Source organism: Misgurnus anguillicaudatus, chromosome 24, assembly GCF_027580225.2.
Source record: "Misgurnus anguillicaudatus chromosome 24, ASM2758022v2, whole genome shotgun sequence".
NCBI classification, from domain to species: Eukaryota; Metazoa; Chordata; class Actinopteri; order Cypriniformes; family Cobitidae; genus Misgurnus; species Misgurnus anguillicaudatus.
The window spans coordinates 18,706,124-18,730,349 of NC_073360.2; the positions used below are offsets into that span (position 1 = coordinate 18,706,124).

At 40.7% G+C, this 24,226-nt stretch overlaps 2 protein-coding genes across 3 annotated transcripts in view; both read right to left on the reverse strand.

Annotated features, from left to right (window-relative positions):
• Positions 1-22,571, reverse strand: part of LOC129437944 (pregnancy zone protein) — a 31,151-nt gene extending 8,580 nt beyond the window's left edge. Inside the window, exons 1-22 of one of the 2 annotated variants that reach the window (XM_073862535.1) lie at positions 22,414-22,571; positions 22,038-22,218; positions 21,773-21,923; positions 21,623-21,675; positions 21,386-21,406; positions 21,117-21,285; positions 20,942-21,023; positions 20,738-20,849; positions 20,523-20,637; positions 8,853-8,962; positions 8,248-8,424; positions 7,305-7,523; positions 7,010-7,222; positions 4,705-4,854; positions 4,446-4,619; positions 4,119-4,209; positions 3,734-4,025; positions 3,400-3,625; positions 3,195-3,324; positions 2,995-3,116; positions 2,855-2,906; positions 2,136-2,219 (exon numbers count right to left, since the gene is read on the reverse strand). In XM_073862535.1, the coding sequence (XP_073718636.1) occupies positions 2,136-2,219; positions 2,855-2,906; positions 2,995-3,116; positions 3,195-3,324; positions 3,400-3,625; positions 3,734-4,025; positions 4,119-4,209; positions 4,446-4,619; positions 4,705-4,854; positions 7,010-7,222; positions 7,305-7,523; positions 8,248-8,424; positions 8,853-8,962; positions 20,523-20,637; positions 20,738-20,849; positions 20,942-21,023; positions 21,117-21,285; positions 21,386-21,406; positions 21,623-21,675; positions 21,773-21,923; positions 22,038-22,218; positions 22,414-22,448 (2,959 nt within the window). In that variant the 5' untranslated portion in view covers positions 22,449-22,571. Of the gene's footprint in view, positions 1-2,135; positions 2,220-2,854; positions 2,907-2,994; positions 3,117-3,194; positions 3,325-3,399; positions 3,626-3,733; positions 4,026-4,118; positions 4,210-4,445; positions 4,620-4,704; positions 4,855-7,009; positions 7,223-7,304; positions 7,524-8,247; positions 8,425-8,852; positions 8,963-9,445; positions 9,467-20,522; positions 20,638-20,737; positions 20,850-20,941; positions 21,024-21,116; positions 21,286-21,385; positions 21,407-21,622; positions 21,676-21,772; positions 21,924-22,037; positions 22,219-22,413 lie in introns of those variants that run through there. The other variant, XM_073862536.1, reaches the window with a different exon arrangement.
• On the reverse strand, positions 17,121-19,211 carry LOC141361526 (uncharacterized). Its single transcript, XM_073863005.1, has 2 exons — positions 18,604-19,211; positions 17,121-17,244 (listed from the first exon to the last, which is right to left on the reverse strand). The coding sequence occupies exons 1-2, from the start codon at positions 19,209-19,211 to the stop codon at positions 17,142-17,144; spliced, it is 711 nt and encodes a 236-aa protein (XP_073719106.1). The 3' UTR covers positions 17,121-17,141.
• Positions 22,572-24,226: the final 1,655 nt, after the last annotated feature.

Here is a 24,226-nt window from a genome sequence, read left to right on the forward strand (position 1 = left end):
CCCTCTGCCGGGGTGGGGGGGTGATGTTTTCACCATCTCCTGAAGAGCGATCCTCTCCATCTTCAGGTCGCCCGACTCAGAGCCGCTAAGTTTCATTTTCCACCTCTGTAGCGGGCTGAGTGGGCGGGTGAACTGCTTACGACAGGTTCCTCAGAGCTGCCGGGATGAAGACCAATATACTGACGTAACGGAGGGGGCAGCTAGGCTCCGACGTGACATGATGCCTCAGTCTGCTCTAAAGCGGCCGATCATTTTTGGACACTCTCAGCCGCGTCGCCGAAATGGCTGGTCTAAAATGGAACATTAGGACGATTATTAACGACCTACTTAATGCCCGCAAGACACAACCAGATGATGGCGTTCCTGGACCACCAGGGGTGGGCATAGCATGTCCGGCGGCCTGTGGGGTGAACCCAGTCGCTCATAGCGCCAGGTCAGAGCCACACAGGATTCTTTAGTTGTCGGACCGTGACCTCGCCTGTGCAGATCCTTTAGTGCCTTAGCCTGGCGGACCTGCATCACGCCATGGCACGCACGGCAGAGGCCGCCTCTCACAAGCCCGTGGGTCTGTGAGGGGAGGGAGGCTGGTCTCTTGGAGCAGCATAACCCTTAGCGGCCCCGCCGTCAGGAGAGGGGAGAGGTGTTGGCGAAACGGTCGGTTCCGGGAGGAAAACGAGTTTTCCACGACCGTGTCAACCAACATGCACCCCGGGAAGAAAGGCACAGAAGGTTGGGGCTGTTCTTGCAGTCCTGAAGTGCCAATCATCTAGGCGGGACGGTGCGGGTGGGGGAGGAGCTCTCCGCTCCACACAGACCATCTCCGCGCTCCTGAGCGTACATGGCCGCCACTCGGGGTCGAGCACGGGAGCCCCTACCCAACCCGAAGGCGGGAGTGGGTCCGAGGCGGCGACCGAATAGACGACCCCCTCTCCGATGCTGTGACAAACATAGAATCCTCGTGAGGACTGAAAGAGAACGAGAGCGCGTAGAACACGCGCCACCCGTCTCTTACGGCACCTCTGGCTGTGGATGGGGGTGCTGAGAGTCACTGGACGAACCAGCTAACCGATTCAGCACCGTTTATACGGAGATACGATTTCCGGAGTTTTGCCACCGCACCTTTAACGGGGCTCCGCAACGGAAAAAAGGGGGAGACGTTCCCGGAGGTACGAAACCCGTCTCCGCCATCCAAGAGGTTCACGCTCTCTTAAGAGTATGAACCCTCTACGAACGCAGCCTCAGCATGCACTCTTGCGCACGAGAGAGAACGATCGTGGCCACCCGGGGACCCATACATTTGCCGCATCCAAACATGGACGGAAAGACATCTTTAAAAAGACGCTCCTGCCTCAGTGCAAGTGAAACGCTGTCTTTAAAAAGACGCAGAACACCGCAATACTCTTTTAGAGGAAACACTCTTTTAATGTGCTGATGTTGATGAAGCACACAGGGGAACGGCTACGCACACACTCAACTAAGAGTGAGAAAAAGTCAAAAAATTAAAAAGAGAGGTGGAACACACGCGAGCCCCCGCTGAAATGCCTTTGCCCAACCAAATGGAACACGCAGAGTTCTCCAAAGAGCAGAGAGTAGCTTCTCGTGAGCAGTCAGTCTGCCAGCTTTCAAAGCTAAAAAGCTGATTTGATAACTGCACCTGCCGCTCATTAAATACCTGTGCGGCGGGGCGGCGCCGGCAGATGCAATTATCTGCATGCCAAGAAGTTCATTGGCGTTTTAAAGGTTTCTCGAAGCAGATAGGTCACCCGTGAAGCGGTTCCCAATTCGTCGGTCACGACGTGACGTCGTAGTGACCGACTGAAAGGGAACTTTGTAGTATATTAAGTACAAAATTAGTATTTAAAAACATTGCACTTCAAATACATTATGTAAGTGTACTTCTTTTAAAATGAATGTGGATGCAAAATTTTGATTATTTGCTTTTGGAAAGTGTGTTCAATATTTGTTTGCAATGGAAATGTTTGTTTAAACATTGGTAGGATCATTTTAGAAGAGAAACAGTTCACGTAGGATCTTTATTTTAGAAACAAATTAGAAGCATTTTAAAATGGTCAACGCTGCTGTTTATTTAATCATTTTTGATTGGAAAATGTACTATAATGCTATATTTTTCTTACCCAGGACTGAAAGAGTAGATCTTGCAGATCCTTCAATCACATTTTTGGGAAATGCCAGCTCTACTTCTGCTAAGAGATTTTGACCTGTAGACACAATAAAAACACAACTTCTGAAGTTAGAATCACACTGAAATGTTATAGCCAAACATAACAAAGTGTTCAAGGAAAACACCACCATTTTTTCAATATTTTACTACACTGTAAAAAATACTTTGCTGCCTTAAATTTTTTTGTTAAACCAACTCGGATTTACAAGTCATTTCAACTTATTATTATTTATCTTGACTAGAGATGAGTTGTTATAACTACAGGTGAGCTGTTATAACTTATAAAATTAAGTTGACTTTTCGCAACTTTATTTTATAAGTTGTGACAACTCATCTCTGTTGACATGACTTGTAAATTTGAGTTGATTTAACAAAAAATTTTAAGGCAGCAAAGTGTATGTTCTCAACTTAGACAAATGAATACATACCTATCTTTTTTCAATGCATGCACTTAATTGTTTGACGCGCTGTACAAAGATTAAGTGCACGCATTGAATAAAGATAGGTATGTATTAATTTGTCTAAGTTGATGTAAGAACCTAGTAAAATATAAAAAAACTGTGGTGTTTTCCTTTAAGGAATTGATAAAAAACATTTTGTACATCTTGCAATGCTAATAAGATTAATCTTTGGGGTTCTGTTAAATGGATTTAAACATCAACGTGGACTAACCCTTAGGACAAAGCAACCAGCTATGGCTTTCAGTCTTTTCGATTCCTTCAGCCTGTGAAACACACATTATAATGTTAGCAAAATTTTACTTAGAGCTTTCATGTTCTCTTGTATAAACTTTTGATCACATTTTAACCCACATTAACACGCAAGCTTTGTGTGACCGTGTCAATTCGTCCTCTCTCCGGCACGCTCACAATCTCATTGTCACACACAGTCTGTGACTGCTCTGCCTCTGCACTCACTGTTATATTCAACACTCCTACAAAACAAACAACTCATGATCATCTCGACTGACTTACAAAAACACAAGACACTGATTCAGATTAAACAAACTGACCAAGAACAGAAGGAGTGAGAATCCATTTAAAGGTTTTTCTTCCATTAGCACACAGACAGGATGAATACTGGTCATCATCAGAGGAGGCTTTAAGAGTGAAGTCTGAAGATGGAGCTGGAGTTACTTTAACCTGTCCATGAAAGATGAAGGATTACTTCAGATTTGATATGACAGAAATATGAGATGATGTTCACAGAAATCTCACCATGATACACTTGGACATATAGTTAAAGACGGTGGCCTTCAGTTCAAAGATCTCCCCACGGATGATGGAGTAAGGCAGAGAAAGCTCCAGGAAGAAGGGCTGGAAAACTGTCAGCTGAGCAGGAGGAGCCAAACCCAAACCTTTGGAGGACAGACAGAAGGCTTCCGTCTCCCAGGTGGTGATGGTGTCAGGAACCTTGACAGGAACCTGTGTTGATCCAGAGTCCCTGTGAAGAAAAACATTTGATTGCTTTAGTGCATTTATAAAACACTTTTTAGTGTCTCATTTAGTATTATGTGAATGCAAAAGAGAATCACAACCAGCACACACTCACCCAACCTCAACAAGATCCCAGATCCAAGTTTCAGGGAAAAATGTGCGAATCGTTTCTATAGGTGGAGCTACAACATTTACGACTGCTGGTCCATAACTTCCTGGTCCATAACCTCCTACACCACCTCCTGCCCCAACTGGTAGTCCAACTCCACCTGCAAATGCACTTCCTGTTGCTTGTGGTCCAGGTTGCGGTACAGCTGCTACTAACCCGTACCCTCCTGTTCCAGGATATGGTGGTGGTCCATATGCAGAAGGATACATTGACCCAGGGTACCCCATAGGATTATAGTCTGAAATTTAACAGACAACTTACCATTGTGGTATATTTTCAAGATCATATAGATGGAAACATGGAAAAGGTTAACAGTAAATTGATGCCTTACCACCAAATACTCTTTGATAAAATACATCTCTGAGTTTAACACAAGGTGGTGTTCTAAGAATCAAATTTGTTGCCACCTTCAATCCCATGTTCTTATGCAGGTCAATTTGGAAAAAATGTTAAAAACAACAACGACAACATCAAAGCAAAGCTTAAAATTCATAGTTCAGCAAGACCTGTTTTTTTTAGCCAATTGATTGTTCATATGACAAGTAAGTTTGGACCTGAAGCTTTGGACTTTTGGACCAAAACATTAGTCACGATAAGACTTATAAGTCCAAACACATAGGCTACCTTCAAACAACAAACATATTGTTTTTGTACTCACCTTGAAAGACTCATAGACAGAATTTAATGTATTCCCTGATGTAGAAGGGTAGATTGGAGTGTAGATCGGATACCTACTTGGCATTAATGAATACCTTTTGAATCTGATTTTAAAGCATTCAACTGGATCTTCAATTTCATATGGAAAAAACTGGGGTGGAATCATGCTGAAGATCTAAAGAGGTTAAAACATTTGGTCTAAGAATCCTAAAAATGTTTAAAGGCTAAAAGCTTTAAAACAATACTGGAAATCAGATTACTTTGTCAACGTTTAGATGTTTATTTTCCTCCAAGATGTTAACACTTTGATCTACACCAGTGAGGCCACACAGTGAACCAGGCTGAGCTGACAGCTGTATTGTGTTTGCTTCACCTGGAACTGCTGTAGCAGGAGAAAACTGAAGAGACACCTGCAGCACACAATGAAGCAATAGTGCAAATTATAACTTTAAATATCTTTTCAAATATCTTTATAAATCCAAAATATATTTAAAGGCTTTAACAAAACAAAAAATAACAGGGTAGGTCAGAAACTAGTGTCAAACACTGTAAAAAATGCAACATGCAGCTGCAAGTCAATTCAACCTAGTATTTTAGATTTTGACTTGTGAAAAGATTTTTTACATCTTATAAGATTTTCTAAATGTAATAGACCACAAACATGAGTATAAAAAAATCCTAGGTTTAACAGTTTTGCTCCAATAATGTGTTAGTGGTGTACCATGATGAACGAACAGCACACCACACACAAACAGATTGTGAACTGCCTTCTGTAGTGTGCACCCCTTCACGTCCCCCTATAGCAAATTAAGGACAAAGCAATCTGAAACTTAAATGATCCATAGTGCTGTTGATTAGTAGCATTATATTCTGAGGCTTAATTCAACAGTGTTTATGATAAATGAATGTATTTTATAAAATGTCAATTAACTGCTCCCCCCAGGTACCATCTTGCACCCCCAGTTTGAGAACCAGTGAGTTGAGGTAACATAAAAAATATTTGTTGATTTGAAATAATTTTTACAGTAGTTTCATAATGCATGAAGTCAATTCAACCTACTAGTATAAGTTTTGACTTGTGTTGAGTTGACATAACATAAAAACAAGCTAAAATTGTTTAACTTAATTTGTTAAGTAAGTAACATAAAACATATGTTGATTTGACATAATTTTTTACAGTGAAGTTCTGTTTTATCACATTTTAAATGTAAATAAAATATTGGATAAGAGAGGCATTTTGGATTTAAGTTAAAACCATTAACTCCAATAGGATTAAATGAAGAGATTGATCATGAATGTTTTTTTTGTAAAGGGAAATTACAATTATCCATTATTAATTTAGATATGCTGCCTACAATTTGCATTTGTGCTTATATAAATGTTGCTTTGTTACTTTATGAGCCCTGAATGGGCTGAAATGTCTGCTCTTTATGTTAGAGCCTATCTGGTCTGTTTCTAGACACTTTGAAATGTTGCCACTTTTGCATATGATTAATAAAACATATTTAGATAGACCTCTTTTGGTCTGATTGAATTTTTCAGAGTGCGGACAATTCCTACAACTTACTGGACTAAAATATTTGATAAAAAAAACATTTCTTTGAACTTAATTTTTAGTCTGTCCCATAAAGAGCCTTTAATCAGAGGTGTAAATAATGTTTTTACTCTTATCAACTACATTTTTCCAGTATCTGTGCTGTATATCAAAGTGTTTTTCTTTTACTTCACTACATTCATCATATTTTACTCCTCTACTTTTTAAATTAAATGTAATACTTAATTACATTAACAATCTACTCAAAAAAAGTATGTAAAAGTAAAACTAGACTATTAATAAGAAAGTACATGTAAAAATTAGATATTATAAAATTTTGTGGAGTAAAACGTTCACTTTTTGCAGTTATTTGAAATGTGTCTGATCACAGTAATCTACAAACAATGTGAATGAACACCACAACAGCTTAAGGCCTAGTCCACACGGACACGGCTATTTTTATAACCGTGACTTTTTTATGCGGTTCGGCAGTTTGTCCACATTAAAAACGCAGTATCAGGGCACTGAAACCGAAAATTTTTGAAAACCCCTGCCAGGGTGAGGATTTTAAGAAATGCCGGTTGCAGTCTTGTCGTGTTGACAGTAAAACCGGGGTTTTTGCCTTGTCTCCTCACTTTTGTTAGGCTTCTGATTGGCCAAGGTGGCTTTACGATTTGGGTTATATCGCCGCCTGCTGGTGTGGCATGCTCTTGATAGCACTTGATAGCGTGTTTTTGCTTTTTCATGAGGACGGAAATTTCTTTTAAACCGAGCATGTGTGGACGGGATTTTTTGGAGGAAAAATACCGGTGTCTGTGTGGGCTAGGCCTAAGAAGCAAAATTTGCTTCAGCCACTGCAAATAGTTTTTGGCCATGACTGTACTTATGTAGTGATTTTTATCTGCCTTTAACGCAGTGTCAAAAGGTGCTGCAGTGCAAACTTTAAAAAGGTAGAAAGAATCTAGAGTCTAGCTTCCACAATACTTGAGTACTGAACAGTCATACTCTACATATGGACTTTGTTTGCACACCTTGTTTTCCAGACATTTCTCAGTTTGAAATGTTTTGGATGTGGCTAGTACAGTCTCACTGGGCAGAACGCAGTACGTGAGAATCTCCATCTTAGGTGCCATCTTGGGGTGAACATGCATCCTAAACGCGACCTCTCCTTCCACTATCCCATCAGAGTCTGATACTGTTACTTTATTATGCCCGTGATGGATTATCTTTCCTCTAGATACAATCTGATAAAACAAAAATACAATAAGGTGCAGATAACAACTTAATCTGTGTATAGGGTAACAATCAATTTTTAGCGGCACCTACCAGGTATACTATAGTAACAGAGTCACTTTTCATAGTCTCTCCAGCAAAGGTGTACTGGACGGTTACTGAAATCTCCACCTCACACTTCAGTGGTTCTGGCAGAGCCTTTATGGTCAGTTGACTTGTTTTTGCTGTAGATTGATCTTGCAGTTGCACAGTTTTCCGAAAACTATCGAAATTAAACGGATGTCCAAACGGACTGTCTTGTGAAGCGCTTACCTGGGAGAGTAGAGAAATAAATTAAAATAAATACAGAAATAATTGATCTAGTTAATGGTTCAAGGGATTTTGTTGTTGTCTACATAAAATCATCCTACATAATGTGAATAACCTTGATATTTTCAACATTGACTGAGTTGAAAACAAACTTCGATGATCCCAATCTCGGAATTTGATGAATGTTCACAGACAGGGTCCCATATCATAGGTTCAGTGGCGGCTCGTGACTGCCCATTCGAGTGGCGCTTATTCAAAATAACTGTTCGGAGTGTCATGTGTGTGGTTCCTTTTTCCAAAATATGTGTTCTGCGCTTTGAGAGATCCTGTGTGTGTGCGCATCACGTGTTTTGTCAAAATATGTGCCTGCTCCATACGCTTCAAAACGGTTTATGGAAAAATAGACGCTCACGTTCACAAAATACACGCAAGACACTCCCTTAACAGTAAACTCTGAGATTATGTGCGTGAGATTATGCGAGTATCTGGCAAACCCAAGTGTCTCTTTTATCATAAACCCTTTAGACGCATCTGCAGCAGGCACTTATTTTGACAAGACACTTGATGCACACAGGATCTCTCAAAGCGCAGAACACATATTTTGAAAAAAGGAACCACACGATGGGCTACATACATGTTGTGACGAACTTCGCATCGAGCGACCTCGATAAAAGAAATCACCGGCCGCCACTGCATAAGTTGTTTTGAATGGGTAATAAAAGCTCACCAATATTGTACAAGCTGTCCTTACAAAAGTCGGTAAATAAATTGTAAAATTGGCCATCCCATTAATGTCTGTCGTAACTGTCGGAATGTCGTCAGATGTCGGAATAAAACCGGCTACTACCAAAAATGTGACTGTAGAGTTTGAAACCGGGGTCCCGTTGGAGAGTTCAACTTTAACCTGTTGAAAAAACAGAGACCTGTATTAACTAAAGAAATAAAAGTTTTTAGTATAAAATAAAGCTATAGTAACATTAACACTGTTATTAATGACTCTATTTATTGATATTACTGAAAACATGTTCATTTGAAACTTCTTCCAAAAACATTAAAGGCAGAGTCCATGATCTCTGAAAGCCAATGTTGACATTTGAAATCACCTAACAAACACGCGCATACCGCAACATAATCTGGACCTTCTGTTGATAGACCCGCCCCACACATACACAACCCAGGCAACAATGTCAGTTGGTAGACACACCCCTTACTGCTGATTGGCTACAAGTGTGTTTTGGTAGTCGTCCCGACTCTTTTTTCCAAAGCGTTTTTCAGATATCGTGCACTCCACCTTTAATAATCAAATCAAATGCATATTTAAAAAAAATATACCTTTCCCTTTACAAAATGTCCATCTTTAATGTATGCTGGTTCATCAACAAATATGACTCTACCAATCGTATAAGAAAAAGGCACACGTGCACTTCTTTGCAGTGAGATGTCTGTAGAACATGCAAAGAAATGGCAGAAAAAGAAATTGTCACACAACCCCAAAAATGTTTTAATTAGATCAATGGTTCCCAACCATTTCACTACAAGGCCCCCTAGTTGCCAGGCAACAATATTTGAAGGCCCCTTAGGGCCTGTTTACATGAGAACGCTCGAGGGTCAAAATGTAAGAATATTTTATCGGATGTGCCTTTCGTTTACACGGCGACAGCGTTTTTGGGGCTTAAAAAGGCAAAAAAGTGAAACCACCTTCCAGAGTGGAAATCTTAAAAAACGATCTACCGTTGTGTCCTCGTCTAAAGGGTAAAAACGCAAAAGTCTGCTCACAATGGCTCTTGTCATGAAAATAACAACAGACATGTAGAATTATTTCCATACGTCGACCTTCAAGTTGCCATAGCAGCTCTGATAAATATACAAGAGTATTTCCAGCAGTTGTACGAAATATTCACAGCTAGAGAAGGTGCATTAATTACCTCCATCAAATTGTTGATGCGCCAATTCGTCGGAGGCAAACCAGATGGCTTTGGACGAGACCTTGGAGGACAAGGAAGAAGGTTGCACGCAGGTGCGCGGACTTGGTGTTGTTGTGTGTCAGTGCTTCACATTGCCACCTAGCCGCCTGGAGTGCAAACCACATCGAATAATACACACTTTTGCGTCACCATATGCACGCAGATTTCCCCCTCAAGACACTCATATAAACGCGGAATAAAAAATGATAACGCAACGCCACTTTTGCGGTTTCTTTTCAGATCGTAGCCTTAATCACAATTTTTTTCTTTTAAAATTAATTAGAACTTGAAATGACTAGACAGGTGTATATTTGCATCTTGATTTTTGCTTGTTTTAGCTTATTTTAATGCTTGTTTTATCCAATTTTTTATCATTTTAAGTCATCTTGAGGCCCTTCTTCTGCTGAGGCCCTGGCCCTCTGGTTAAGAAACACTGACTTAGAACAACAAATAAATTTTTCCATGTTTGTAAAATTTTCTAATTTCAGCTGCTTACCAAGCTAAACATGCTTACACACTGTCAGAAAAAAGGTTCAGAAAAAGGTACAAAACTGTATATTTTGTGTCGCTGGGGTCGTACCCCTCAAATGTGGGTTTGTACGTTTATGGGTATACAACATTTTAAAAAGTTGTACATTTTGGGCTCCAATTTTATACCAATTTTGTACGTTTGTATTTTTAGCATACCTGTAAAGGTACAAAACGGAACCGGTACCACCACAGCGACAGAAAATGTACAGTTTTGTACCCTTTCTCTACAATACAGAGGAAAAACAGATTGCAATGTATGTACAGTTTTTTTTGTTGTGTCATAAATAAATATATTTTGTGGCATTTATTTTGAATAATGACCACACATCTGGGATGAAGTTGATATTTGACTTCTGATCATGTGCTCATGTGTCTTGTATTACTCTGCATTATTAATATTTGACCTCAGATCACTACCTTCTACTGTATTTCTACTATGTATTTGCCAAGTAGCCATTTAATAAGCGGGACAATAAAGTGCCACAGGAATGAAGTATTTTTGTATGCCAACCCGGAAGTTAACGGGGCACTGGTTCCATTACCAAAAAGCCCAAAATTTCCCCCTAGACTTTTGGATTATCATGAAAAATAAGCTTTGTGGTTAATCTTCACAGATGAACACAACTTTTATGTATTTTGCTTTTATCCATTTGCAATCCATGGTATACATTGTTTTATCAGTATGTGTGTTCTCTGGGTTTAAACCCATGACCTTTTGTGCTGTTAACGCAAAGCTCTATGCAGGAGCACATAAAGTGCTATATAAAGACACTTTAAACTTTAAAGTCACAAGTGGGGGTATTATTGGTGTAATTTATGTTGTAACGTTTTACGTGAAAACATATCTTATGCCTATGTTAACCTAAAATCTTATTTAAGGAGTCAAAAAAACCTGTTGACTTTGGAACGATGGAACTGGAAATCTCTCCGGGTTTTGCATACAACCTGTCAGAGTTTACAGTATTTTTGGGATAATGATCCTTTCCCTATTTAAAGCGGAAGTCCACCCTAAAACAAGATTATGCTCCAACACTATATTTCATCACATATATGTAGTTGATTGTGCTGGCATCAAATGTACTAACTCCATATAAAAAATTCAAGCTTTTAACTGCTACAGTAAATCACCAGAAGAAAAATGCACAACTAGATAATAGAGGGTATGCATTCTGCCCTACAAAGCAAAAACGCAGTAACTACGCATTTGGTCAAAATTGAGTTAAGGGTTCAAATGGGCTTTGTGAGATCTGTTGTGTCTTGTGACAAAGTCTCCTGGTTCAATTTTGTCCCATTTCAGAGAAACGTGTGTGCCAAAATTGCAGTAACATGTTTAAAGGCGGAGTCCACGATGTTTGAAAAACGCGTTGGAAAAGGAGACGGGCCGACTACCAAAACACACTTATAGCCAATCAAATCAAATCAAATGCCGGGTTGCATATGTGTGGGGCGGGTCTATCAACAGAAGGTCCAGATTCTATTGGGGTAGGGGCGTGTTTGTTTGGGTGATTTCAAATATCAACATTGGCTTTCAAACATCGTGGACTCCGACTTTAACTGGCTGGTGTAAAAAACTTTAAAGGACAGGTTCGGTATTTTACACTTAAAGCCCTGTTTTTAGATTGTTTATGATGAAATAGAACGGTTTTGACTGAAATTTCGACATATGCGGCTGCCCAGAGAATTTTTTGGTGTTTGTGTTTCATCTCCTACCTTTACAATGGGTTCAATGGTGCACCGGAACAATCCTTCCCAAAATGCACCAAACCCTCGTCCACAAAGACGTGAAACTCACCGAGCGGTCAGGGGTGTTCACTGGTATGCTCACACAAAAACCGCTGCAAAATACGCATTTCAACAGGTTTTATCGTAGTTTTGCCAACTCCATTGACTTGTATTAGTTGTGCTGTGAGGTACGGTATTACTCGGCGCCGGGAACTTTGTTTGTATTCTTGCAATTGGCAATGGTGGATTAGCGCCACCAACTGGGCTGGAGTGTCTATTATTCAAGCTCTAAGCGGAAGAATGTACGGGTGTGAGGCGTTTGGAAAAATAGGTCCATATTAACAACGAATGCTAAAACAGCTAAAGTAAAAAATTTTAACGCGATTTTTGTGTGAGCATATCATTGAACACCCCTGAACACTCGATAAGTTTCACGTCTTTGTAAACGAAAGTCCAATGCATTCTAGGAAGGACTGTTCCAGCGCACCACTAAACCCATTGTAAAGGTAGGAGCTGAAACACAAACACCCAAAAATTCTCAGGGCAGCCGCATATGTCGAAATTTCAGTCAAAACCGTTCTATTTCATCATAAACAATCTGAAAACAGGGCTTTAAGTGTAAAATACCGAACTTGTCCTTTAAAGCCATTTTTCTCAGTTTCAGTGTTTGCGTAGATACTGCACTTAGCCTTTGGAGGGCAGCATTGACGTCACTTATTCACGTGTCTCGAAAAGCGAGGGGTCTGAGAATGCGGGTCTCTGGGTGGGGGTCTGTAGCTGCAGGCTCCGATTGAACATTCTAAATGGGGGCGGGTCTCGAGGTGAGATGATTGACAGTAGATGATAACGTTCTTTGATTGACAGCTGCACAGAATGAGCTAACGTTAGCTTGTTTTGCTCGTGTTCATAATAACAACACCATGATAATAACTTTCTACGTAGTATGTTTACCGTAGTTACACAAAACAAGCAGCAACTAAGCCAAATTATGTTTTAGATCTTTTTACATTACCTGAATCCGTGGAAAAACTGGGCTGAAAACAGTACTCAAAATCTTCCTGAAAAAAGTGCTGGCTGCATATTCAAATTTTCAAGTAATCTGTTAGTGCTGTGTCAGCTGAGGGTCGCGTTGATGTAAACAATAAAAACTCCCGGTGACCTGAATTTTTTGTCCTTACAGCCACATCCTGCACAGGTTCTAGTCATCTTTTATCGAGGGTTTTGGTGATTTCCCCCCTTCAGAGACGGTAAAAGCGGAATTGCTCTTTGGTTGGGTTCGTCTGCTGGCTAAGTTCAAGTTGATTTGAGAGCAGGTTGAGCGGTAAAAGAAGTTATTAGTAAGTATGATGAAAAAATTTTCAAAAAAACCAAAACTCAAAATGTATCACATGACTAGACAGAGCAGACATTCCCATTTACAAAGATACCAGGATTGTAAAATCTGCTGAGTTTTGAGAAAGTTATGATATTTTTAATATTAGAAATCAGAGGAAAAAGTTATATATGGATGTCTATGGAATGTGTGTGACCAAAATGCTGCTTATTCACATGTTTTTGCTTGTAACTTTCTCATTTTATCCGATATTTGCATGAAATGTTAACAGAAGGTAGAATTTTGTTGGCCCTTTAAAATAAATTATAAACTTTTACTGTTTTAGTTGGAATGGGCATCAAACTTTAGTTGGAATGGGCATCAGACCCATGGCAACCATAGAGACAGAGCGCAGTTATGCCAATTTGAAAACCAAGCCCACCGGGGGAAAACGTCTCGGTTACTATCGTAACCTCGGTTCCCTGAGAGACGGGAACGCTTGCGTCCGCTGACGCTATGGGGAACTCCTCCCTCTTCCGGTTTCTCTGAAGCTTTTATTGAACAACGCCAGTGTAGTGGCCAATGCCGCCCAAGACGCCATATAGGGGCGGAACTTCCGCTACGATATAGCCTGATTAGGCGGCAAAATACTCAGTTTCTTTCGATTGAACGAACAGTAGAGCTGATCTGAGCAGTGACACGCCGGCTTACGCAATGTCTCGTTCCCGTCCCTCAGGGAACCGAGGTTACAATAGTAACCAAGACGTTCCCTTTCGAGAGGGGTCACTCGACATTGCGTCCGCTGATCCTATGTGAGATGTATTCAAACACGCCGTGAGAACAGCGAAGAGCAGCTCCAGTGGAGCTTACTCAAGTCCGTGCACCGCCATGCTTAGCTGAGTCGGTGCACAATCCCCCCCTAGTCAGTGTAATTGTGCATTCACATCAGCCGCGGAAGAGGCGGCAAGTGCGGATGATTTACATGTTAAGTCAATGCAAACACGCGATTAGGCATCCTGCGGCGCGGTAGCCGCGGTGCGGATGGCGCGGAACGCGCGGAAGGCGCGGGGCGTTCCGCACGAATTGAGCGTTGCCGCGGGAAACGTGCAAGTTCAAAAATCTGAACTTTGGCGGAATTCCGCGCCATGTTAACCAATCAGGAGCTTGCTATAGTAGTGACGTGATTACACGAAGCGAGCGGAGTGGTGTAGTCTCCTCGGAGTCGCAGAAGCCCCTCCCTTGACTCGAATGACTAGAATTTCACCCGCGGCTTTCACGCGAGAATGAAGCGAGTGAACTCAAATGTTCAAGCGTCCAACTACGTGCGAATAGCGCGTTTTTGCCGCCTCTTCCGCGGCTGGTGTTCCGCGGCTGGTGTGAACCCACAGTAAGCCAACGCACAGTAGATTGGATGCCTGAGCCTCTAGGGACACAATCAGAAGCTCATTCAGAACAGAATGCATACAGTCACAGGCTGCATGTAGGTCTTATTGCAGCCCTACAGCAAATAAGCAAACCTGTAACAGTACAACAGCAACGGCTATGCCGAGCCCAACGTGGGTAGTAGCAAGCATATCTGCGCAGAGTATTTGCTGGTATTAACATATGATGCACGATGGCCAAGATAGCTAGCGTGATAGTACAAGGAGAAGCGAAAACGCACCTCCATTCTAATACATCAGTAGTAATACCGCTGTACTGGCAATCAGGTACAAACTGTGAATAGGCGTCGGATAGTGTGGCCAGTAATGTGCTGCCCTCATTTAGCACCTAATGATCCAGTGAAACCAGCTGGATACCAGCGGCTGACTGCTTAGGTGGAGCAGGGAAATTTCTGAGAATGAGCTGGGCAGGTCACAGCAATTGTTTATGAATGCCACAGCCCATCTCTGAAGCATAAAGAGTTGCTCTAACAGGAATTTTCGAGCTGAGTGCTTAGATAAATGTATAACACCCATAACGGGCACAGCTCACATCAGCTAGATGGGAAGGTAGAATGCAACTGTATATGCTCTAACTGCACTGAGGGTGGTTTAGGCACATAGTCCCTTAAGGGCATTTACAGCCTATGACGGCACTATAATAGGCCACTGATTGGCCGCTTCTCTCACTAAAGAGAATTAATTGTGCCTGGCCACTGCGCACCCAAGGCACCAGCATGAAACGCAGCGATAGCTGCATGAAAACCCTTGGGGTAGACAGCCCACTTCTCCTTCATCTGCTTACTGATGCAAAGATAGAAATACAAGCAGCAAAACCCCTAGTGGACGCAGTTCTACTAATAGGAGTACTATGAAAAGTTGCCTGTTTCCACTTTTTAGTGCCTTTAAACGCTCGTTTTTTGGGGTCCACAGCTTATAAAAACTTATTTACAGATAAAACTTAAAAACAGAATAAGCTTAAAAGCTGCTATGTGACAAAGTGTACAGCTAACAAGCCAAAAAAAAACAAAAATATGTTTTTATAAGCTGTCAACCCCCCCAAAAAAAAGAGCGTTTATAGACATAAAAGTGGAAACTTTTCATAGTACTCCCACTAGTAGAACTGCGTCCACTAGGGGGAAACGTAGTCGGCGATCCACTTTTTTCTCCTTAAAGGCTGGGTTTTACGGCTCGACAGCTTATAAAAACGTACTTCTGCTTCCTTGGCTTGCCAGCTGTACATATTGTCACACAGCAGCTTTCAGGCATTACTCTGCCTTTTGTTATAAGCCAGAAATGACAAGGAGGCGGCCTCTCGCAATACAAGGTCAATGGAGACGATTGGATTGTTTTTCCCCCCGGTGGGCGTGGCCCTCCGGTTATGACGGGCTGCGCTCTGTCTCTATGGTTTTTAGACGGGTGTGCCTCATAAGCCTTGAGAAGAGTCAAGAGGCATTTATTTGTCATTTGCTTAGTTAACACGGGGGAAAAACTAGGCATTGAAATGCTTGTGACGAGGCTCAGACAGACAGTGACAAAAAACAAGTAATAAGACCTAGACGTACATGAAGAGCAATGAATTTTTGTGTGACTACAGTGCCCATAGAAAGAAAGACATAGAGCTACATGGAGGAAAATTAAAGTGGCAGTGCAGATACAATAAATAAACTTAGAGCAGCACACATTTAGATGCATTCCTAAGTAGAGCAATGTCCAAAAGTCATTATAGAGTGTCACAGAGTAACATGAAAGAATATTAAAAAAGTGCAGTGCGTGTACAGTGAAAGTAAACATAAGAGCAACATGAATTCCGTTTTTTTTTTTTAGATGAAGGTCAGATGATTATTAAGTAGTCTTATGGTTTGAAGATAGAAGCTGTTCTTAAATCTGGTTGTCCGTGAACGGATGGATCTGAAACGTCTGCCAGATGGTAGTGTGGCAAACAGATGATGAGCAGGGTGAGTGTGGTCCTTGATGATGCTGCCAGCCTTTCTCAAGCAGCGAGTTTGATAGATGTCATGTAAGGCTGGGAGTTTATGTCCAATGATGAGCTCTGCTGTACTCACCCACTAGCTGAAGAGCTTTGCGGTCCAAGGAAGAGCAGTTGCCGTACCATACCGTGATGCAGCTGGTCAGAATACTCTCTATAGTGCAGCGATAGAAGTTTGACATGATGTTAGAGGAGATGCCAAACCTCTTCAGTCTTTGCAGGAAGTAGAGACGCTGGCGGGCTGTTCTCACTATGGCCTCTGAGGGCCCTATTTTAACGATCTGAAACGCAAGTCCGAAGCGCAAAGCGCAAGTGACTTTGTGGGTGGATCTTGGGCGCTGTTGCTATTTTCCCGGCGAGAGAAATAAGTCTTGCGCCGGGCGCAAATCAATAAGGGGTTGGTCTGAAGTAGGTTCATTATTCATAGGTGTGGTTTGGGCGTAACGTCAAATAAAACAATCAGAACGCTATCCAACATTCCCTTTAAACGTAAGGGCGCAAGTTCCATGGCGGGTTGCTATTATGACGGATTTGACAGGCGCACGTCAGGAGCGGTTCACAGCCGAGGAGACCGAGGTTCTTGTAAGAGCAGTCAAAGACAGAGAAGTTGTTTTGTATGGGGATGGGAGAAACCCGCCCAAATCAGCGTCGGTTAAACAGGCGTCAAGCACTACAATGATGTCAGTAGACGGGGGGATCCCAAGCTTGCCAGCATAAATCGGGCACGCCGGGCACACAGGAGGACATCGCTGCGTCCACCCTCACCGCTGAAAGGGTTTGGGGGCTTTGAAATCGGACACAAGAAACACAAGCAAGGTTCAACCCCAAAGAACACTTACAAATCAAGTTCACATACATTAAGGTTTCTTATGAAAACATTTAAATTATTATTTACATAAAATAAACGTAATACATCCACACAACAAACTATTTAAATATTTAAATCGTTATTTGCATGATAATGGTTTAACGCTGCCACACAAAATAAATAAAAACTATCACCACAATGCTCACCACAATGATCTCCCTTATCTCATGTGTTTATATTTTTTATTGTAACAATTTATGATTTGCAAAAATAACTGTTGCATCTGTGTAGATTAGATAAGCAATGCGCGTTGTGCACGCTATACATTATGGTCAAGCATGCGCCCTTAAAATAGCATAATGAATGGACCACGCGCAACGCACCACTGACTTTAGACTAGTTTTTTTTTTGTTTAGTAGCGCAATTGTTTTTTGAAACTGCAAAATAGGATAAGAGATGGTCTGCGCCGGAGCACGCCTCCTTTTTTGCGCTGAACCGCCCAGGGAGCGCAAGTTCATTCCCTAGTTTGCCGCCGTGCGTCTGTGGAAGGAAAAACCCGCTGTGCGCCGGTGCAAAATACGAAATGATACATGCGTCCCTGACAAAGTCAATTGCGCTGGGTGCAAGATAGGGCCCTGAGTGTATGCTCCAGGAAAGATCCTCAGAGATGTTAATGCCGAGGAACTTGTAGCTCTTAACTGTCTCTACTATCTCTCCATTGATGTAAATCGGAACGTGACCCCCTCTCTGTGACTTCCTGTAGTCCACAATCATCTCCTTGGTCTTGCTGACGTTTAGAGAGAGATTGTTTTCAGCACACCATGCTGTGAGTGCATTGACCTCATCTCTGTAGGATGTCTCATCGCCATTGGTGATGAGTCCCAGGATAGTTGTATCGTCAGCAAATTTGATGATGGTGTTGGAGCTATGCTTAGCAGAGCAGTCATAAGTGAACAGGGAGTACAAGAGAGGACTAAGTACACATCCCTGTGGTGCACCAGTGCTGAGTATAAGTGAGGATGATGTGTGATTGCCAATTCTGACCACCTGGGGTCTACCAGTCAGGAAGTCCAGGAACCAATTACATACAGTAAGTGACTATTAAGACCCAGATTTCTCAATTTGGCTATAAGTTTGGTAGGGACGATGGTATTGAATGCAGAGCTGTAATCAACAAACAGCATCCGCACATAGGTGTCTCTTCCCTCCAAGTGTTCTAGTGCAGAGTGTATGACCACTGCAGTGGCGTCATCAGTGCATCTATTAGATTGGTAAGCATATTGTAATGGGTCCAAGGTGTCAGACAGGAAGGAGCAAATGTGGGATTTGACTAACCTTTCGAAGCACTTCATGATGACTGATGTCAGTGCTACAGGACGGTAGTCGTTCAGACAGGAGACAGTTGTTTTCTTAGGAACAGGGATGATGGTGGTTTGCTTGAAGCATGTAGGGATCACTGTAAGTCTCAAGGAAAGGTTGAAGATGTTGGTGAAGACATCTGCTAACTGGATAGCACAGGCCCTCACGACACGTCCATGCACGCCATCTGGACCTGGAGCTTTGCGGCCGTTGACTCTCTTGAAGGCCTTCCTCACTTCATGTGTGGTAAGAACTAAGGGGAGATTGTCAGTGTCGGCAGGTATTTTCACAGCAGAAAATGTGTTGTCTGCCTCAAAACGAGCATAGAATGTATTGAGCTCATCTGGTAAAGAGGCAGACAAGGACACACCACTGCTTTTCCTTCCTTTGTAGTCTGTGATGTAGCATAGATTGCTCCACATGCGTTGGGGGTCAGAGCCATGATATTCTGATTCCACTCTGTCCCTAAAGTCTCTTTTTGCTGACTTTATTGATCTTTGAAGGTCAAAAGTGAAGCCTCTGGCTCTTTGATCGCCCCCTGGTGGCTGGCTGCAGTACAAGTCATAAACCCCCGCCCTCTCCATTCAAACGAATGGGACTCTGCTCTAAATAAAAAAATTATTTACACTTCCAATAAAAGTTTCGCAAAGATGGTTTTGGTCATTTCAAGTAGTTGTTATCACGCTGATATATGTTCAAGTGTTCATTATTGTGGAAAGTTTCATTTTAGCTTGTAATTTGATGCTATAGAAACGGGGGGTGTCGTTATGATTGGCGTGGTTGAATTGGGCGCGCGAGCATTTGGGCGGAAGTCTGAGACCGCAGTTCCACCCCACGGACGATTCCTTTTGCGCATGCCTTGGCTTCAAACTGACGTTTGTACGTAACATGGCAGCAACTGTGGTCGGACATTTTTTGGCTTCAATTCATTACAGTGGTGGGAGGCGACGTCGCGTCATCAATCTTTTTTTTTACAGTCTATGTTTTTAGAACGATTCCTGCAGTGGACGTTCTGACAGAACGTTCCCTGTAGTCTATTAATAGATACGTGACTACCAAATTTCCGCGGTTTATTTAAATACCCTCTCCTCCAGAGACTTAGTGGACAAGGTTTCAGGACCAAGATAAAAGATATTTATTTTGGTCCATCTACCTGTCATTAGAGACCGGAGCTTAGTGGAAGCACACCGCCCGGTTGAAAGCGACACAAATGTTTAAACAGCTGCTGTGAATTAAAAACACCTCCGAGTTGAAAGTTAAAAATATCAAACGCTTCCGCTGGTCGGACTTGACCTATTTATTGTTGTATTTAGTAAAAATATACTACAACCTTGCGGCGAGAAGTGGATATTACATGACACACATTTAAAAGTATTGCGTGGGCTGAAAACAGATTATTCAACCCAGAAATTCGACGCGCGTGCCCGTGATGTCAGCATTACTATCAACTTCATGCGGTGCCGCAAGAATCGACAGCCGGATGACGTCAAATTACCGCGAGATTGATTCGCAAAGTCATACGGAGGAGTTTGCTTTTAAAGCGTTCTTGCGGAACCCTGAAGTCATCCGGCTGTCGGTTCTTGCGGCACCGCATGAAGTCGAAGAAATCTGAATGCTGCATTGGTCAATGGTTAAGTGGGTGGAGCTAATAACTTTATTTCGCGCAACGCATTATGGTTAATTGAGTCCATCAAAGACGTTTAGAAAATTCCGCTTCAACACACTATCAATCTAATAATCGAAATCGTGCAAATTTCTTTTTTCCCCATGTAAAATGCAAAATGGACAGAAACTCCCTGTGATAACTAAAATGTCTAGGGTTCAATTCCACTTTAATATATTCATTTTGATCAAATGAGTCAACAACATGTTTTCTTCTCATGTCTGTTACATACCTGTCCCCTCCTCGGTTACTGATGCAGTGAATTCAAGTCCATATAAATATCCTGGTGGTTGTTTTATAATTTCATATTTAGAGAACAGCTGAGACACACAGCCAGTATCATTAAGCTAGGCAAACATCAACAAAATTAGTTAGATCGCAAGTAAAAAAACAATCATTTGATAAATATAAATGAAAATGAAGTTTTGTTTTTAGTCACGCACTTACCACAGCCAACCTATCAACGCAAAGCTCAGAGATATTTAAAACTATATATAAAGATATGGAACTGCAGAGACTCATTTTCACTTTACCCAGAATTGGCCGTCCATGAGTGTATCTGTTAAGACACAAACAAAATTCCCATGTTTTGGCATGCCGATCCTTCTTTGTGATGTGTTTATTTAACATTGTATTTGGGGGCACACTCACCGGGCACAAACTGCTAGCGTTACATCTTCATTTGCTCTTACCATCTCAGGATGTTTTATTATTACCTCGAACTTGGGCAAAACTTAACCATACAGCATTATTATTTAAAGGTTTAGGGGCGAAATGGTTTCATTTGAATCAAAGACTCTCTTACTCTTAAAAGTATAATACTTACCATACTGTTTAACCTGAAACTGTTCATTAAACGTTGCTTTGTCAGTTTCAACAGACAACTCATAAAAACCAACAGGAGCTTCTGGATTTAGTACATGAGAAAGTTGCACAATCTTGCCATGGGGGGCTGTGGCATTAATCCACTGACTTATTCTGTTTCCTCTATTGTCCTGTTTATGAAAGTATGCATTGTTTGAAAACATATGACTACTTGAGCACAAATGGTGTATGTGAAAGGGTCAGTTAAATATAAAAAAAATCACTGTTTACCTTTAAAGCGACAATTTTGTACTGTGGGTGTAACATAGTTAACATTAGATGTTTTGTAAAATACACATTTCAAAACAACTGTTTACTCAGAGGTCCAAGTCTAAGGACAACTGTGGTTCAAATGTCTATGTAAATATTTGTCTACACATGGTCGATACGTTTTTGACCACAATTACACACTGTGCAAAATTACTTAAATGTGATTATGTACAGTATGGCAAAAATATAGCAACCTACTTTTTCCTCAATGGGTTTAAATTCTGTATCCATTGAGAAAATTCTGAAATGGACTAAAAAATATAAAAAGCAACACTGAGAAATGTAAAAACGCAATGCATGAATTAAAAATTTTTTATGGACATAGATTGATATTAAGATCTCAATTACCTGTTTGTCCGGGGTTATATATTCGTTTATCCATTCCAATTATTGTCAGTGGTCGAACAGATGTGAACTTGACTTTTCTGGTTTCAGTAACAAGAGTGTTCTTCCCTTGAGCCATCACTTTAACCTCTTGCACCGAGTCAAGCATGGGAGCCTGTTAAAACAAATACACAGTATAATTTAAACATTGTTAAAATTAAACAAGTAAATGCAACAGCACTGTTGTTTTAAGTTGGGTAGATAAATTCGTAACGTAATTCAAATAAACCTGAAAATCATGGCAGCGATGGAGCTCATTCATAGTTTCCACCTGCAGAAGAGTTTTGTTCTGGTTTTCGTGAACCAGATCAATAGTGAGCAACACAGATTCAGTCAGCTTCATAATGCTCACACACAGTTTAGCCTGCGAGCCTGATTTTATAACAGCAGGAAATGTCACCATAAATACCCTGTAAAGACAAAATTGTTTGGCAAAATGCAAAAGTAGCTACAAGGAACCCTTACAGTATATACAAAGTGCGGAACAGCAAATTGCAAAGCAAAATATTGTCTATACATTGCTCTAAGAGTACACCTAAACTTTGAACACACACGACAGCAAATGTAAAATAATACGGGCTAATTAAAATCCTTTTTAAACTTACGGCTTTGACACTCCATGACAGATGCAAAGCAACATAACAAATTATGTTAATAATATTCCTCGGAATGAAAATGCCATGACGAAGGATCATGGAAGTTTTACAAACTCTCTTGCAAACCTTAAAGCTTCTTCCAAACACCGCCTTTATTGGCCTGAACAGATGACCTTGGTTTTATTTTGGGGATTGAACAGTTGAGCATATTTGTTTGCATAGAGGTCTGGTGAAAACTGAAAATGCACCATTTAGAGTGAAGACACTTCTAACCAAAAAAAATATTTTAAAGGGACCATTTCGTAAAAATCTGACTTTTCCGCAGTGGTTCTATCAACCTAGAAAATGTGTTATAAAAACAACTTAGTAACTTAGTTTTGGTAAACAATTCTCTGCAAACATGTGAAAAAAATAGGTCAATAAATTTTGGCTCCCCTTGTGATGGTATTATCACCTTCTGACGCATCCTAATCTGCACTATCCACCTTTAGTGCAGAGATCAGCTCATTTGGATTTAAAATGACAAACCCAAAAACTGCAAATTTTTGCTCACACACTAGAAAGTGGGAATTTTAACATGTTAAGTTTTTTATATAGTATATAGAATACTATATAGTTTACTATATGAAGAGTTTGGTTCCAAAACGCGATAAACGCCATTTTTGAAAAAAAAAGAGTTACTGCCAAAATCAGTATTATATCATGTCAGTAGTTAAAAGTAAATTTAAGCAAAGTCCAATATCCGGCGTGTTATTCTGTCACCTTTTCTCACTTTTTTCCCAAAATGGGATAAACGCCACTTCTCCTTTTTTACAGAACGCAATAAATCCACTCCAGAAATTACAGCGCACCATTCACGCAATGTAAACAAAACATACACAGAGTCCTAGTTTTCCTCATCTACTTTGTACTTCGTGATCAAAAACAAAACAAAATAATACTTTAATTGCATTGATAAACCTGTGATGGTTTTCTGTGACGGGAAAGAAACGTAAGCCATCAACATCTAATAATTTCCGCGAGAGGCACTCGGTAGACGGGTGCTTGTTCTCCCGACAGAATCAAGCTTCTCATGCTAACACATTGACCCCGGGGAATCTTATGAACAACTTTACATTATTTTACTCAAAGTCAACAAAAATCGAGCAAGACCAAAACATTTTACAGCTGATCGCTGTGAAAAAATGCTAAGCGACGACGTCAAGTATAACCGCAGCAATGACAGTGTTCTTAATATGACAAAGTAAGTGTTTTGATTAATGATATTAATGTTTAATTTTTTAATTACTGCGTACAACTGTTCAACTAAATGAATATTACATGGCAAAGATAAATGCACATTTGATTTAATAGATTTCTAGCATTTTGAAAAAAAAAACTGTCATGGATTTATTGCATTTTGTGGAAAAAAAATTCGTTTTTATAATTTATCTTTGAAAATCAAGTTATGGATTTGAATTTTTTATGTTTTTATAACCTAAAGATGCTTTGTGAAAGTTTGTAACAGAAAAAAGTGGTTTTCATCTTGTCACTTTCTTGGTATAGAAAACACGTTTTAACTGAAATTCGTCAAAATGGATTTATTGCGTTTTGGAACCAAACTCTTCATATAGTATTCTATATATAGTATCAGTAAACATGTCTTTAAAGATTGCCAAATGTAACCAAAATGACTTTAAAAAACATTTTTTCTGAGAGACTTTTATTTTGACGCAGTGATCTGTTATGATAGAGTAACCATGGAAACGGAGTCTTGGGTTATGGAAGAACCGCATAGGAACAACCCAGAAGCTGAATACTTTAATTCGGAGGCTCGGAATAT